Source organism: Apis laboriosa, unplaced genomic scaffold, assembly GCF_014066325.1.
Source record: "Apis laboriosa isolate Shangri-la unplaced genomic scaffold, ASM1406632v1 scaffold45_cov149, whole genome shotgun sequence".
NCBI classification, from domain to species: Eukaryota; Metazoa; Arthropoda; class Insecta; order Hymenoptera; family Apidae; genus Apis; species Apis laboriosa.
The window spans coordinates 2,499,019-2,518,019 of NW_025223361.1; the positions used below are offsets into that span (position 1 = coordinate 2,499,019).

At 23.9% G+C, this 19,001-nt stretch overlaps 1 protein-coding gene across 1 annotated transcript; it reads left to right on the forward strand.

Moving 5' to 3' along the window:
- Positions 1 to 2,799: 2,799 nt before the first annotated feature.
- LOC122716356 (synaptic vesicle glycoprotein 2B-like) lies at positions 2,800 to 14,986 on the forward strand. The gene is made up of 12 exons (XM_043939361.1): positions 2,800 to 3,451; positions 3,587 to 3,643; positions 3,704 to 3,865; positions 5,565 to 5,727; positions 5,833 to 5,954; positions 8,002 to 8,240; positions 11,173 to 11,342; positions 11,415 to 11,589; positions 11,666 to 11,783; positions 12,958 to 13,117; positions 14,447 to 14,574; positions 14,649 to 14,986. The coding sequence occupies exons 1-12, from the start codon at positions 3,406 to 3,408 to the stop codon at positions 14,696 to 14,698; spliced, it is 1,590 nt and encodes a 529-aa protein (XP_043795296.1). The 5' UTR covers positions 2,800 to 3,405; the 3' UTR covers positions 14,699 to 14,986.
- Positions 14,987 to 19,001: the final 4,015 nt, after the last annotated feature.

The window sequence follows — 19,001 nt, forward strand, 5'->3', positions numbered from 1 at the left end:
TGATAGTTTTCAAAATTTGCACAATTTACAGTGCATAATAAATATGTTCAAATAATTTTTTCTAAGTTAAATAATTTTCTGATGATTGAATGATTTTATTTTCTTACCATCTAAAAAGAAGAAAAAACTATTAGATAATATGTAAAATTTTTCATAGTTGAAAAATCATGTGTTCATGAAAAAATCCTGATTACTTAATTGATATTCTATTATACCTTTTAAAAACAAGTTTAAATGTAACAAAATTACTTTATTAAAATGACAAAAATTACAAGATAAAATCAAAATATCCACTCTTTAGATTGTAAAATTTATAAAACAAAATAATAAATTGAAACTTGATATTTATTTCAAAGATGAAAACGTATCTTTTCATTTGCATATTATTATTAAATATTTCAGCAAAACAATTAAGAATCATTGAATATCAATTAATTGGATTAAAAATAAAAAGAAAAACAAAGATTGATGTAAAAAAATATCATATTTAAAATATTTGAATGATTAATATATGATTGGTTTAGCATTGGTTCTTTTTTATACATGGAGAATCGTCGTGATATCGCAAATTTTAGGAAATGTTTATATGAAATAATTATTTGAATATTATTTGAATATTATTATGTTTCACATATATATCTTAAAAATTTACTAAAATAATGATTTCTAATAAATGTGTTAAAATAATGAGTTTTAATGAATTTATTAAAATAACGAATTTTCTTGTAAAAAGAATTTTCTTTTGAAAATTTTCTCATAATGAATGAATTTTCTTCGAATGAAATAATGTCTATTAACATATAATAGTAGATTTATATATATAATCTATTTTTCTTATTCTAAGAAAGTAAAATTTCATTGTTAGAGAATATTAAATTTTATCGTGATTTTTCAAATACTATGTTTTCAAATTATATCGCACTGAAAGAAATAAGTAATAATCAAAGATAATTTAAGAGTGTTTAAAGAGTAGATAAGTTGATAATGAATTTATTCTAATTGATAAAATTTTGGCTTTGATTTTAGTAGGCTTATAAAAATGAACTGAAATTTGATTTTTAGATTTGATTGAAATTTGAATTTGAAATTTTATTAAATCTTAAACTCTAAGAATTGGAAATTTTTGAATCTTAAAAATTTACTTTTTTTTTTGCTTTTTCTTTTTGCTTCGAAATTATAGATATTTATCAAAAATCAAAATCTTAATAACAACTGATTTTTGAAATTGTAGGAAAATAAATTAAATTTTGATATTATATTTTTCTTATAAATATAAGATTGTAAATAATTGTAAGTAAATATGGATTGGAAATCATATTAATTAAAATGAATCTAAAATTTAAATGCAAATTCAATTGGATTATTAAATATTAAATATAATATTAAATAAAATTAGTATGTTTTGTATAAATCATTTACCTGGATTTTGTTCGAGTTTCGAATTCATAAAAATAACAAAAAAATTTCGAGATTCAAGAACTCGAAACTCTTTTAACTTTAAAGTATCTCGAAGTTTCGAGTGTCTTATTCTTGGCAACATGCACCCGAAGAAAATGACCATTTCAATCGTTTCATCTCAACATTGCAATAAATATTTTTCTTTTATTAATATAGACCGCTTTCTTTGATATTGATATCTTAATTTTCTCAATATTATTACTCGCAGTAGAAAATGTTTTAAATGAAAATTGTATAATGTCGAGAGAAATATACTACTGCTTTTTCATAAATGAATAAAGTCACATAAACGTCAATTTTATTCATTTTAAGTGGAATTATGTATTTTTTAATATATTACTTAATGCAGCTTGATATTTTCTATAAAAAAAAAGTATTAATACCTATATATAAATAAAATTATTAGCAGATATTTCAATTTGAATTTTGTTACAATAAAATTTATTATACAAAAGACAAGCAATAAATGATAATCTTTTTTTTATGATTTTTCTAATATTGAAAAATCAAAATTAGGACATCTTATATATTTCGTTATAACAAAATGACTAAATTTAAAAAAAAACAAAAAATTGCAAACAAATATAAAAAATATAAACTTATTGTAATCTGTTGCTATTTTTATCAATTAACAAAACTTAATTAATGACTTAACAAAAGCACGATGTTTTACTGATCAAATTTTCATTTCCAATCGAGCCATTCGTCAATATTCATATTTCGTAAAATTTCGAAATACAAGAAAAAATTTTACCACCATAATAAACTTAAAAGACACATTTACAATTATATATATTTACAACAATATAATACGAATGATATCAATAAGTCAAGTAACAGACACTCATCAACAAATGTTTCGCAAAATTTCGAAACGTGGAAAAAAATTTTACCATCACGATAGAAATTAAAAGGCACAATTCGCAATAATTTACGCTCGCATTTGCAATGATAATTGAAATAATATCGAGCAACTTGATTATATATCAGGTGAGAGAAAGGCGAGTAAGAAAACTCGGCCGTCACTCCTTTTGTCGCGATTCAAGCAGGGACCAAGCAACACTCGTTCTCTCTTCGAACTAGTTCCATTGTCACCGTTTCCCGCGACACACGTCCTATCGTTGATATATCAGCCTCTACTCCCTTCCGGATAAAAGTATCTTCTTATTGATAACATCATAATAGCACACAATCACAGTCTATTACGAGCAACCTGTTACAGACGCGCACGGTTATCTTATCGCGAATAGAATAGAATATCTTTCGATCGAAAAGATTTCTGATCATCAGTTTAGATCTGATTTAGATTCGCTCGATCACGATCCTCTCGGTATCCTCTCTGTTTCTCACTGGCTTAACCCTACCTTGCGCCTAATGTATCACGGCTAAACTTAGTTTTGCACGAAAATTCGCCGGTCCATTCTGTCCAACTACCACCGCCGCCTCCACCTCCTCCATCACAAGGCAGCGAGGTCGCAGCGGCCGCCTCGATCATCACCGCGTGGATATCGTTATAGTCTATCGCCGATATCGAGGAACGGTTTAACGCGACGCTAAATGAGAACTCGCCGAGCGGACCATAACAATTGAATCGTTTGACCCGTTTTAATTGGCAAGTTACACCGCTGCGAATGGGATGCTCGCCAGTAAACCGAGCTCTGACTAGTTCACAGTCTCGTGGATCCTATCAGAGAGGAATCATCGAGTGCGTTCGTTAGTTTACGCGATATTCGCGCGAACTAGTTTGTGGAGACCAGTTTTTTCGACTTGAGGATAAAAAAAAAAGATAAAGAACCATAAGAGGATCGAAATAATAAGTTCTCAAGGCTTTGTTCATCGGAATCGCTGATTTCGAGCGTGTAATCGGTCACTTCGTTCGACGATTAGGTCGATTCTTCTTTTTGTCTCTTTCTTACCTGGTGGTACGCACATGGTATATTCGAGAAAATGATGACAAACGATGGAAGCAACGGGAAAATTTCAACGATAAGCGGTGAGGATTTTGTTTTTTTTTTTTTTTTGACGCGAGTCAAACTTGCATAATCGCGGACAGTGTTGCGCAACGTGTCATGCCGTTGCTGCTGTTATGTACGTTCGTTTTGTCGACGAGTTTATCGTGATTTTTCAGTGAGGACCGAGGATACGGATGAAACGGCGGACATCGATAAAGCGATCATGACGACAGGTCAGATTTACGATTCGAATGTTTCGTTTCGATCCCGGTTAAACATATCTGCTTTTACAGGCTTCGGCAAGTTTAACGTGTTGCTGTTCCTTGCTGCGCTGCCGGTCGCGTGGACCGGCATCTTCGACACCACCACGACAGCTTTCATGATTGCTTCCGCTGAATGCGATCTCCGGCTCACTTACTTTCGCAAAGGTGTTCTCGCCGCCTTTCCGTTTTTAGGTACGGATTTCTTATCGATTGATAGTCCTTTCTAGTTCCCCTCGATAATCGATAATTCGTTCTAAAATTACTTAGAATCAATTTTTCACATGGCGATTCGTGTATTCGTGATTTATGTAACGTGTTCGGTTATTATTTTACATATCGATGGATGTATCGATGATTTGTATACAATGATATGCAATCGACTGTAAAGTGAGTTATATAGATGCTGGAACGTGTTGCAATGGAGGAATCGATTCAAATAATGGGTTTAAGTTAATACGATGTTGGAACATGATCATACTTCCAGCGTTGCGAAATATTGATTTAAATCCATCAATGTCTCCGTTACGATATATTTCAATGTCTATGAAACATTTAAAAATATTCTCAAGTGTCTCGATTAATTTTGTAACACTTTTCATATTAAATCGGTCTATGGATAAGTGATTTTTCAATGTAAATATTATTATGTATTGTTTTTGATTTGAAATAATCGAGGATATATCTGGAAAATTGAAATCATAATTTTATATCTTACGAGAATTGTCATGTGAAAGAAATCTAACAAGAGCTTGTACAACATGATGCGTATCGATATATTTTACGAAAAATAATACATCATTTGTCTTACGAGAAACAACAAGAAATGTCATCTATTATGAATCAATTTAAACAAGTTTTATTTGAAATTGAAACAAGAAATAACAATTTATTTAGAATAATTTATTTCGATTCGTTATTTGTAATAATATTATTTTATTAATTTATTTGAAATAATAAATTTTTGGAATAATTAATTAAATATATAACATTATATATACGAAATTTATCAATTTATTAATATCAATTCTTTTTAAACTGTGAATAATTGCAAAATATTATTTAAAATAATATTTTAAAGAGAAATAATCTATTCTGTCATAAGAAAATCATATTTGAATAAAAACTAATCATCATCATCTCACCAAGAAAGAAATCAAATTTTAACATTCATAATAAAAATTAACACATTATATATATCATAGAGAGTGAAATATTTAAAACTGACCAGCTAAATTACATGTTTGTTTCTTAAAATAGAAAAAGTATTTATCAGACTTTCGAAGAGTATATAATTTTTTTATAAATACAGGAATACAAAAATCAATCTCGTTTTTTTGAAATATTATAAATTTTTATTCATATTATGACTTTAAGACGAATGACCTATGATTGATCATTTAAAATCATTTGAGATCAATAATGAAAACGATAATGAATAAATTATAAATTATAAATTATAAATTATTTATTAAATTTTCATAATAAAAAAAATATATTTCTTTTCAAAAGCTTTCAAATATATTTCTTTTTATCATTATAAATATACTATTTCTCTTCAAAATCATTGTAACAAATTATATAATTATTAATTAATTACCTTTAATTACAACAAATTCGTGGCAAAAAATGATAATATGTGCTTCGTTTCTTCTTTCACGAAGAAACAAGATATTTTGAATTATTTAATGAAGATAATGATACAATTTAAACAAATCAAAGAATATAGAAACGAATGAAGGTATTTCTTTTTTAAAAATATCAATTTAAATAGAAATAAAATCTCTCTCGCTCAACTCAAGATTCTTATTCAAATTTCAAATTTGTTCTTTTTCGTAAGACAATTCGTGTCGCTTTTCGTAACGCACACCGGTATAATCTCGAACGCACATAGGGATGGCATTGACCAGCTTCCTGTGGGACTATCTAACACCGTACATCGGCACGCGAAACTTATTCGTCCTCGGTCTCCTGGTGGACTCTGTCTTAAACATACTTGCCACCGCAATCAATTCCTACTACGCGTTTCTGGCCATCAAATTTTTCAACGGTGTTCTGTGAGTATCACCCCTTCTCGACCAGCCGTATCAACCCTCTTCTCTCGTCCGACACACATCTCGTGAACGCGCCAAGTCAAGTTATCCGAGAGATACGAATTTCAGCGCGGGAGGCCCTTTCTCGATGGTGACGGGATATCTATCTGAATTTCACTCGGCAAAGTACAAGGCCAATTTTACCAGATGGGGAGGTCTCGCGGTGAACGCGGCCATTATAGTCCCGGCAAGTAAGCAATTCCTTTATCGCCTAATTATCAATTAACTCTTTGGGGCATGATGGGGTAAAAAAATGTTCCGCCATTTTTTTTCTCTCTTTTTTTTTTTTTTTGCGCACTATCAGGAGAAATCTTGACATCATTGATCTGATTCTATCAATGAATCGAAGAATTAATAGAGGTTAGGATTAACTTGGAAAATTTTTTATTTTATGAATTTTAAATGTTTAGAAAAAATTATATGTTTAATAATTATAATATTATTTGATAAAAGTGAATAAATATAAGAAAAATAAAACTTAGACTTAAATGATAATGAAATTATAGAAGAAAATTAATATATTCATGGAATATTGTTGGAGGATTAATTATATAAAAATGTTGATTGAAATTTGAGTTTTATTAAGTTATTGAGCAATTTATGTTAGATGAAACGAGATAGAATTTCTTTTCATTTAATATATTGTAGCTTTTGTTTTGACTTTTAGAATCAATCCTCTAAATATATTCTACAAATATCTATAGTATATTAATTTCGAAATAATAACAAAATTTAGAAAACAAAATTTGATATAAGAAGAAAAAAAAATGAATTCCAAATTTTCGATGTTAGATATAGTTAATCAATATTTAATTATTTTAAATATAGTTTATAAAAAATTGTATATCAATCTCTATATATTATTTATTATATTTTATATTCTACAATGATAGTCTATTGTTTAAATAAAAAATAGTAAATTAAATATAAAAATTTTATATATATAATTTTATATATATTTTAAATATAAAATAATCAAGAGATTGAATATTTTTTCAGAAATCAATTATATATTATTTTTTTTTCTATTAGAAGCATGACTATGCAATCGATATCTTTGAAAATTTATACTTGAAAAATAAAAAATATGAAAATAATTATACATAAAATCAACATTTTTCAAATGTCAATTATTTCTGAATTTATTTTTGTTATAAACTTTAATTTCATCTTTGTAATCTGAAATTAAATATTTAATACAAAAGAGACAATAATGCACAGTGGAATATTTTTCATTCATATATAGTTAAAATATTTAAATAACTTGAAGCAATTCGTAATATATTATTTGTTTCATTTTGCCATATGTATGACTAACATATGTTTAATATACAAATAGAAAAAACATATAGATGTTGGTTTATTCACTTTAATTCGTTTAAAGCGATAGCAATTTACATTAACAATTACAAGTGTTAATATATTTGTGCGACATCTTTGAGGAATCGATTCTAGAAGCTAAAACAAAGAAAAAAGTTGATAAAAGTTGATCAAATGTCGAAACTTGTTTATTAAGTCATAAGCACTTTAAGATTGCGTTAAATGGAATGAAATGGAGACAAAATAAGATGGTGTGACAATATGATCAAGACAGGATTATTTGTCTATCTCTGTCCAATGAATATATTAACACATTGTATGTAAAATTTTTATGCAACTATTGTTTTTTCCTCTTGCAATCTTGTGCCCCAAAGAGTTAAGTACCAGAAAAAGTTCGTGCGGATTTACAATACAATTTTTTAATTTTCTTTTGAAATTCTTCAAAATTGTATAAATTTATGAATATAATTAAAGATCTTGAGTTTCATTTCGCAAAAAAAAAAAAATTAATCATAATTTTGATCTCACTATTGTGAATTGAACTGTTCTTTCGACAAAAAGATTGAATATAGATAAAAATGAGTTATGATCAAAGAGGCTATATCTCCACGAACACTACAAATAATTTTTGGTGTATTTATTGCTCAATTTCCAAGTTTAAATTATTTATAAAGATATAAACGCATAAATTTTCTTTTCACTCACAATCTTTATCCTGGTAAATAATGGATAAATAGAAGCAATATTTCATAAAATTTATTATCTTTATATACGTATTAGATTTACAAATTACCCATATAAGATTCATCTTCAATTTGAGTGCTGGCAATAAAATCGTACGAAGTTTTTCCGGTACCTAATAGTTTCCTGTTTTTCTTCACCGATTCTGCCGCCGATCGAACATTCATTTCTTTACAGTAATCGCCTTTCTGATCTCTCCTTTGTCGTTGAACGTCAATGTGTTCAACAAACGGTACACCACTTGGCAGATTTACCTGTTGATCTGTTCGATCGTTCCGGTTTTGGGCCTTGTTACGGCTAGCACATTGCCCCAAAGTCCGAGATACCTTGTGAGCATTGGTAAAACCGATGAAGCTTTGAAGTTGCTCAGGACAATGTACTCCATGAATAAAAAGAAGCCTGCCAACACATTTCCGGTGAGATTCGAATTTTCCTTTCTATTAAAGATAAGATAAAGATCAGAATTTCACAATTTAAAAAATTTCGAATTTTCGAGGTTTGAAACAATTTATTGTTCATTATTTTATAATTCGGGTAAAGAATTATTTATATATTATCATTTAATTCGTTTTTTAAAAATGAATGAATATCGAATTAGAATCTTTTCAATAAGAATTATGATGAAAAATTAAATAAAATTAATAAAAAAAAGGAATAATCGATTCTCAAAATTGGGGCACAAATAAATAAAACTTTTAATTTAATTTTTATTAAAAAATGGCAGAAAGTAAATCAAAAATCATGGTAAAGTAAAGTAAATCAGAATAGTAATCAGTGATGGTAAAGTAAATCAAAAGAACCAGTTACTGAATTATTAAAAAATTTTTTGACAATAATAGATTTTTGAATGAATATCGAAGCATTTTTTTTCATTCGAAAAAAATATGATCAATATTAAATTCGACGAATATAAGTATGAACGAATATATAGAGACAAAGAGTAAAGATTTTATTGTATTTTTATTTAATTAATAACAATCTAATTATATTTGTATTTATATTTTAATCTCATTTTAATTGATAATGATTAATCCATTACAATCAATATATATATACATATAAAGAGAAGAAGATAAAATAAATAAAATATTTTCATATCAAAAAAAATGGATAATGTTACTATTGATTGCTTTTTGAACGTAAATTCAAAATTTCTTATGATTAATTTTAAATAAAATAAATATTTTTTAAAAGAAAAAGAAGATTTCGATTTTCTTCGAGATCTCATAAAGTCTCGAATTTGAAAATCAAGTTTTGATTCATCTTTGTTTTTTACATTACATGTTATAAAACAAGTGCACAATGCACGACATAGTGTGATATACATCAGAACATTATACGTTGTCATCGCGTTTACGACAGAATCAAACCTGATGATAGAATACGTTATTAACTAACAGGAAATTAGAATGATATATATGTCTTAAACTAAGAGAACATGAAGTAATATTGGCAAGAATAGAGAATTATTTTTAGTAAAGATATAAATTATAAAATAAATAAATGAAAACTTAAATCATGATAATTAATGAATTTAAAAATAAATTAATAATTCAAATAAATAAATAGAAATAAAAAGAGAATACATTGAATATAAAAAAAGAGAAAAATTCAAGTGATAATATTTTATAGTTAATATAATTTTAATCTTTTCAAGATCAAAGTTTTTAAGTATAAGAATTTTTTTTTTTATAAATTAAATTGATGATAGAAACATATTTTTTTACGATGTAAAGAAGATATAATATATTAAAATTTTAAATCGATTTCAAAAAAATTATTATTTATTTAATAATTATATTCTATATATACATATAACTAGTATTGATAGATATATAGCTATTATTGAAACATTAGCAGGTAATTAATATATTAAAAACAGAAACAATAATTTGATATATCTTTCTAATTAAACAAAGTTTTAAAATTTTGTAAAACATTCTTTAATTTTCTATATCTACATTTTTTTGTATCTAACATTTTTTTTTTTTTTTCTATTAATTCATATAACTAATAGTATTCTTTACAATTAGCTTAAATTTTATAATCATTTGTGGTTAGGTTAGATCAACAATAATTTTAATACTTATTTTTATAGCTGTTCTCATAAATGAATTACGATGCCTTACGATGTTTTGAAAAAATAATAAGTTAAATTGGAATAATAATAAGTTAATTGGAATTAAAAAGATTGAAACAATCATATATAATATATACAATAAATATTTAGTATATCAGTAATTTATAAAAATTATTTTTAATGTAATGTTAATTCGTTATTCTTTCAAAAGATAGTTAAGTATCATGTTTCATTTATAATAGTTAACAAATGATGATTAAAAATGATCTCTGTCTAAGAACTACAGGTCATAAAATTTCAACTTAATAATAGAGAATAATATCAATTACAATAGCATACAAAAAATTTCTGCACTGTTGCCAATATTGCAAAACAAAAAACATGTTTACAAAATTCTTGTTCATATTTCTTGATAATTGGTAAAATAAAATAAATTTTAATAAATTCCAACAATGTTTATATTTATGATAATTCAGAAAATGTTCGTAAAAAGGTTAATCTTTTTAAAAATTATTTTTAATTTTTTTTTAAAAAATGCAATTTAATTAATTTAGATTAAATAAATATAATCCATAATTTCAATTTTTCATTTTCAATTATTTTAAAATTTTTATATTTTCCTGTGAAATGTACAGTATTTACATAATAAAATGATTATCATATTAATTGAATTAAATTAAAAAGAGATATAATGTTATAATAAGATATTTAAATCTGAATATTTTAATTCTTATAATACAGAATGTTAATATATTTAATGTATTTAAGAGTTATATAATTAATATGTAATTAATTAATCGATTAATTACATGGTAATTAATCGATATTTTTAAAAAATTAATTTTAGAAAGCAAAATAAATATAAAAGTTGATAATAATAAAAATATCGGTTAATAATAATAATATCGCTTATTCATCGAGTTATTTTCATTGAGTACATTGAAGTTAGAGTTGTCTCAATCTATCATCTATAATCAATTGCTTATAATTTAATAAATAAGCCTCAATAATTTATCTTTACATATCAACTTTTTTATTTATCTCGACTTTTAAAATCGATACTCACACACAAATATGCCATGAATATTTCAATAATTACATAACAAAATCTTATAAAAGCCATATAAAAGTTTTTTCAATTCTCGATATCTTTCGTATTTTTATATCTTAATAAGTTTCCAGAATAAGTATCGAACATAGTAATTAATTTCAGAAATTTCTACTCAGCTTTACTCCCTTCGTTTGCTTCTTTTTTTTCCCCTTTTCAGATTAAAGCATTGCTCGTATGGGAGAACACACCGCTATCTCGTCACTCCTTGTTCAAAGCGAATTCCGAAAAAATACGGCTCGCCTATTACAACACTAAACTTTTATTCACCTCCCCGTATTTGCGCGCCGTTACTTTCCTCAATTTTCTTCAATTCGGTAGCATGTTGGGGTAAGTTTCTCGACGCCAAAACGCAAATCCCGCATCTTTCGGGATAAACACGTCCAATCTCTCTTCGCTCAGATTCAACACTATGAGACTCTGGGTACCGCATCTATTCATCATCCTGAATAATTTCGATGACGAGAGATGGACCAAAGACAGAGCACCGACCATGCGCGAAATGTTAGATCGTCGTATGTCGGTGCCGGCCAAGAACTATTTAAATTGCCCAGATTTCGATAACATCTGCTTAACGGTGAGGGGAAAGTCAATTTTCGAGTTTGAAATTGCCGTGTAAAAATTTTTCTGTAATTAAAGTATTTATTTTTCAGTGGAAAATCAACGCTGTGATATATCAAAATTCCGCCATTATTGCATTGTCGGCTGTTACATTCTCATTCCTCGTTGGAACTATAACCACTTCGAAATTTAGAAAGAAAGCAATCATGCGTAAGGCTTTAATATTTTCATTGATCACTTCATTTGTTATTCATGCATTGTCAATTTATGATACGAAATTGGAAAAAATTTTTTTCAAATGATATTTTAAAGATAATTATTTTAAATAACTTTGATTGATATTTGAAAAATTTATTTCTATTAATTTCGGAAGATATTAATTCGATAGATATTAATAATGAATAAAATGAATAAAAAATTTTCGATATTATATATTGAATGCTGCTTATCTAAATTTTAATAATGTAACAATCTTCACTATAGTAATCGTATTATGTAGAATAGCGATGATTATATCTATAAAATGTTCTGCATACATACATATATCAAAAATCTATAAAAAATCTAATCATTCGTTCTCAAAAAATTAAACAAATTTGATTTATCAAGTGCTAAATAAAATATTAAAGTACGAACAAAAAAAAAATAATTTTGTAAAAGCATTTGATGTGCATGTTTCAAATAGAATTTGATTAAGTAAAATTGAGCTTTTAATAAAAGACTGAAAGATTTTTCATGGAAATAATTGAAGATTTTATATAGAACATTCTGTTGATATTGAAATTGATTATTAGGCATTTAATGACAATTTCTATAGCGAAGACAGTTATATTATTGTATTGAATAAATGGAATTCAATATATGTATAATACTAAAAGTATTTTATTATTATCTTGAAAAGAATAATACATATCCAAAAAATTATCCTAAAATTGTTGGAATCCATGGATCATTCTCAAAGAAAAGTTTTTCATGACTTATTTCAATTAAGATTATATTTCTTATTTGATGAGTTGAAAGAATTTTTGACAAAATGAATATTTAGAAAAATAACAAATTGAAGAATTAATTATCTGTAGTTTCAAAATTCATAAATTTATTATTTGAAATAATCTTTATTTCTTAATTGAAAATTTATTTCTGAAGTAACATGCAGATTAATTATTGAGCAATAAATAATAATAACAAATTTATTTCATGAAGTAACAAACATATTAATTTATTTCTTGAATAGTATGAAATATCTAATTCATATAATTTGAAAAATAAATCTTTTTTCATATAATTTTGAAAAATAATTTGAAAATAATTTGAAATTTTTTTCCCTTAAAATGCCCGAGTTTATATTAAAGGTTTGATGGTTAACCACTTGTTTCTATTGCAGTTATCGCTTTCCTTATATCTGTGATAAGCAGTTTCGGAATGAACTGGGCGCAATCTCCTCCTTACATGCTGACATTTGCAGCTGCCATTATCGTAATGACAAGAATAACGGGTAACATCGTTACTGCTCTTAACATCGACATTATTCCTATTCCATTAAGGTAATGCTTCCGTTGCAAATAATAATCAAACGAATATTTATTATATATCTTTTTTAACTTTCACTCGTGTTTCTACTATAATTGATTAAGCAACGTTTGGATTCTCTAAATTCAGTTGATTAAAATTTCTTTTTGCAAATAAATCGAAATTTAATTGGAATAAATAATAAATACTTATACAGATAAATAATTTTTATTTTATTGGCCTTAATTTGATTTATTAAATATGATTTTAACTATAATTTTTATCAAAGAAATTATTACTTATTTTTCTTTTTATATTATCATATATTTTACAATGGTTCTCAATTAATATCATATAAGAGACATATATATAATTTCAATAATTTTTATATTTAAGAATTATTAAAAATATTTTATATCTAAAAAAAAGACCCAAATCATTTGTCAGTAAAAAAAAATGTTATAAAATAGCAATCATATATTGATCAAAATTAAATTTAAAATTGTTCATATTAGTAAATCTTTCTCATTTATAAATAGAATAATCATGTATTATTTAATATAACAATTCATTTTCAATTTCAATGTTTTAATATAATTGATACATGGTTGATTTTTAAGATAATATAAGGAAGAATTATATTTAATGAAGATATAAATAAATTTTGAAAAAGATAGATTTGGATTAGTTTGGATTTCAAGTACAGAATGCAACATTGTATAAAAATTTGAACGTTTTTTTCCAATATTAATATTAACAGTATCATTTCAATTCTATTATTACAGATAAATAAAAATAATCTAATTAAATTATAAAAATATTTTTCAAAAACCAATGAAAATATTTTTTCGGTATATCATTAATTTTTTAAAATAAATATTAAAGGACGAAAGATAAAGGATTTTAATTTTTTAAATTTCTATAAAATCTTTATGATATTTTAGAATTTTGGTTTAGCCAATACATATTTATAAAAAAGTTGAGAATCACTGCTTTCGTATCTTTCTCATTCATGTATTACTAATATTGTGATTTTTATCACTATCTTTATATGGTAGTTTCTAACTTTTTATTTTAATTAACTTATTATTTATCTAATATCTTCAATCAATATATTAATTTTCACATTGTTCCATTATTTTTAAAATTATATATTAAAATTAAAATATATATATAGATAGATAAATAGATAGATTTTTTGTTGCTGTGCAGTTTTAGTAAATTTAAATTTTTCTAGTAAAATAATTTTGAAAATTAGAACAAATCCGTATTCCTTTTGCATATTTTCGCATCTCCTCTTCTGTGCTTCATCCAATTGCTATTGCTCGCATCCATAAATACAATAATCAACCGTTTTAACACAGGTCTACCAGTTTAAGCATACTAGTCGCCGTTGGAAATGTAGCAGCTGTTTTAGGAAATTTTATATTTTCCGCGCTATTAGAAGTGGAGTGTTTAATCGGTTTCATGGGAATAGGTTGCCTGTTATTCGGTGAGTTAACAGAGAAATCAAAAGCAATGTATATTGAATCTTGAATCTCTAACTTGTTTATCTTCTTTGTTTAGCTTGCTTTTGCTTGTCGTTCTTTCATCCAAGACCGATTAGGCCGTTATAGAAAAGTCACATTGTATCCAATCCGTAATACATTAACGAAACGAAACGAAAGGAAAGGAAACGACGCACACTCTTCACGGCTTTCCAAGTTCGATACCGTGAGAAGATAGCCATAATGTGTGCAACTGTGATATCTTTGCAATCCGTTTCGAAGTTCTATTCGGAGCCTAGATAGATCGTATTTTTCCATCCACGTTCCTCGTATCGTACAAATCGAATGATTTTAATTTGTTTATATTATGTAAATATAGAGTTACTAAGAAATATAGTATTTTTCTAATTCACTGTATTCCATTTTTATTTATCATATCCGAATTCCTTAAATTTAACAAATGATTTGATTAATTTGACTCTTTAGGAGAATTAAAAAAAATGTTCTATCTTTTTATGCATCCTCAATTCACTTTGAAAAATTGAAATAATTAGAAATTTAAAAAGCTCTATTTTTATGTATAATATAATTCATTTTCTTTTAATCTCATTAACATGAGATTTTTTTTATTTTAAAAATATATACCATAAATAATTAAAAAATTTGGTATATATACCGTATATCGATTAAAATATAGTCAAATCCAAAAAACATAAAAGATGTACTAATATAATTTTTGGTTTTCATCTGGAATAAATATCTGAAATAAAAGAAAAAAATGTTTTACAGTAAATGTATATTGAAATACAACATTACTATTGTTTTTTTTTAAAATGGTTAACTGAAAATATGGTAGAAAAAAACATTGTATTGTCTTCTGTAAATATGATTCATATAATATTTTTGTAAATGCATTTTTTTTTAAATTTCAAGATGATCTTTAATAATTCTTTAAATGTAGTGCTGTAAATTATTTTATATCATATGAAAGCATGCTTCAAAACAAATTCAAGCATTGCTTTAAGATAATATAAAAAATAAAATTATTTTCAAATATTATCTTTTAAATTATCTTTGTACTATCTATTTATATTTTTTTACATTTGCTTTTTATAAATGCATATGCATTATGTAATTGAAAAAAGAATAATCATTTTGTAAATTTTATAATTTTATTCAATATTTTATATATTCGATATATGAAATTCTTAATTTATTAGAATATTTATAAAATATATACTTAAATTTTGCATAAGTTTATGTCAAAAAATACAAAATTTTTATTCAAACTATTATTTATAAAGTATATATAGTAATAAATACGTGAATTTTTATATCACAAAAATATCTATTCGGACTCTTTAAAGATAATAAATTATTTATAAAAACTATTTATGAAATTTTCTATAAAAATTATCTATAAAAATTTTCTATAAAAATTAAGTAAAAAATTAAATTTTGTATAAGCATTTTTATTCTTCTATGAGATGATTTTATTAATTTTCTTTAATATATTGAGATATTCAACTTATAGAGATAATCAATTTTTTATAAAAAGAATTATTATTTTTTGAAAAATGTGTTGTAATACAATAACAATAATAATAAATAATAATAAATATAATAATAATAAATAATTAAATATTATAATAATAATAAATATATATTTTAATATATCTGTAAAATCATTATCACATTTTATCATTATCATTATCAATGACTTTTAATTTTATTAATAAATGAAAAATAAAGCAGTTCTTTTACTGTAGTTTGGAAATTTCAAAAAAGATAATGAACAAAAAAATAATGATTTTATTTACAAAATGGTATTTACTAAAAAATATTATTTACAAAAATTTCATAAAATTATAAGAATTATTTTAATAAAAAAATGATTAATATCAAATCCATAATAACAAGGAAAAATAAAAATAAACATTCTCAAAAATTAATTTTTGGTAGTAAATAATTTTGTAATACATTCTTGTATTTTTTCGCCTGTATTTTTCCTATGTCTCATGCAAAAGTATAAAATATTTCATTCATTTAAAATCATAATTCCATACGCCTAGAATGCATCCATATTATGAATGCAAGAATCAAGTTTGCTCTATTATAAATGTATATACACTTACATATGTAAAGTATATGCAAAGTTATATTATACATGTACAGAGTGGTTCAACTTTGATCACCTTGAATATCCTCATCATTCTTAGACATATAGAAGTATAAATTGATTTAAATTTCAATCATTGTGATATCGATACAAATAGATAACATTTCAAACATCTCTTATAACTATCTCTTAACGTAAATATACTTGTTTTATTATTTTAAGTAATACTTATAAGTAACACTTATATTATACAACTTTTACAAATATTGTTTTTCAAATCTTTGAAAATGGTACACGTGCAAAATGATTAAAGTTATTAGGTTACCTTGCATTTTTCAAACAAATAATATTCTTTAAAGTCTGTTGAAGTAATAATGATAATTGCTATATAAACGAAAATCATCGAGTCATGTATAATTAGCATCTTCATTTAAAAAAATTTTATCAATGCATGTCACATACTTCTTGCTTCCAAGAATTATATTATTTTTCTTAATATTTAAGGATAATAACTTATTGGAATTTGCTCTTTAATAAAATTAATTAATAATTTAGAAATAATCAAGAATATTAGATAAGATAACTTTATCATTACAAGAAATATATAGAGAAATATATAATTACATGCTCTTAGAATATACATATAATTATCTTTATATAAACTGTATATAAAATAAAATAATTAAACAATCATTATTTTACAATAGATTTTAACTTCCTTAAATAATCAATTTTAAATGTAAAAAATTCTTCTATTATTAAAATATTACAAATGTATCTTTATTTTGCAATTTTAATAAAATATATTTTTTAAATAATTAAAAGAGATATTGTTATATTACTTAAAATTTATTTTATAAGTTATCATATTTTTATGCAAAATTCATATTAAATCTATAATATGATATTAATTTTTACATTTAAATCTACGATCTAAATGAAAAAAATTCTGATACAAAATATATACATACTAAAGAGTAATATATCAATATATCAATGATTTAAATAGAATTACTTATCTTTATTATTTATTTTTAAAAAACAAAAATAAGTTATAATATTAGAAGAGATATCAATAACGGAAGAATAATTTCTTTTTTACTCCAATTAACAGAATCGATCGCACAGTGATAAACATAAATAATATAATAATATCATGATAGAAGAAGATATTAATTTTTGAAAATATTTTATCAAAATTTGCAATATTTATAATAATACATTAAAAATAAAAAAATTAAATAAAAAAATATCAAAAAAAATTTATATATTTGTTTTTTTTATCTTGAAAATTTAAATTATAATATATAATTAATGTAAAAAAGTATTTTCAAAATTAATTTTTTTTGTCTTAAATAATTTAATAATTTTTTTATAGAATACAACTACTGCATTTATTAATGTATTAAAATAAATAGAATTAATATATTTGTAAGATATTTTTGAAAGTCGATTGTAAAATACTAAATAAAATAAATACAAATTAAATTCAAAAATGTTGTTGTATAATAAATTAAAAGCAATTTAAATTTGTTTTTTTTTTTTTTTTTTAGATTAAACAAGACCAAGACAATATGAGAGATATAGCTATTTTGTTTTATTTATGTCTCACTTTATTTGCAATGCAAATTTCAATTGTTCCTTTAATATATATTTTTATCTAGTATAAATTATATCAAATACATTATATTTTTATATCTCATTTTGATTTATTAATAATTATTAATATTATAATATTATTTAATAATAATTCAATAAAAATAAAAAAATAAATAATAATTAAAAATGAATCGAATATGATCAATTTTTATTTTACTTTTTAAATGCGACGCAATCAATCATTATAAAATAAATAATATAATTCAACAACTTATATTTAAAATAGATTTATTTTAAATATAAAATGTTAGACTTACAGTTAGAAAAGTATACAAGACATTGCCAATTGAGATTGATTGCCATTTTTGAAAAATAGTATTTAGTAGAAAAATAGTATTTTTAGTATTTCTGGATTCCAATATTCAGATGGTTTAATTTAATTAATTAAACAATAAATATTTCTTATATTCCAACTGTTATCATTTTTATGTGTTCAACATTAAGCAATCATAAAGTTTTAAGTTTCTAAGAATTATGAATCATTATCAACTATAATCTATAATGTGATGACTAATGGATAAAATTAAAAAGAAAAAATTTTTATTATATTCTGTACATTAAAATGAACCTTAAAATTAGAAAAAAAAAACAATAAATATTAAAGAAAATTGCTCATTAATATCTAAAAAATAATTTTCATTTTGTCGAAGTGTT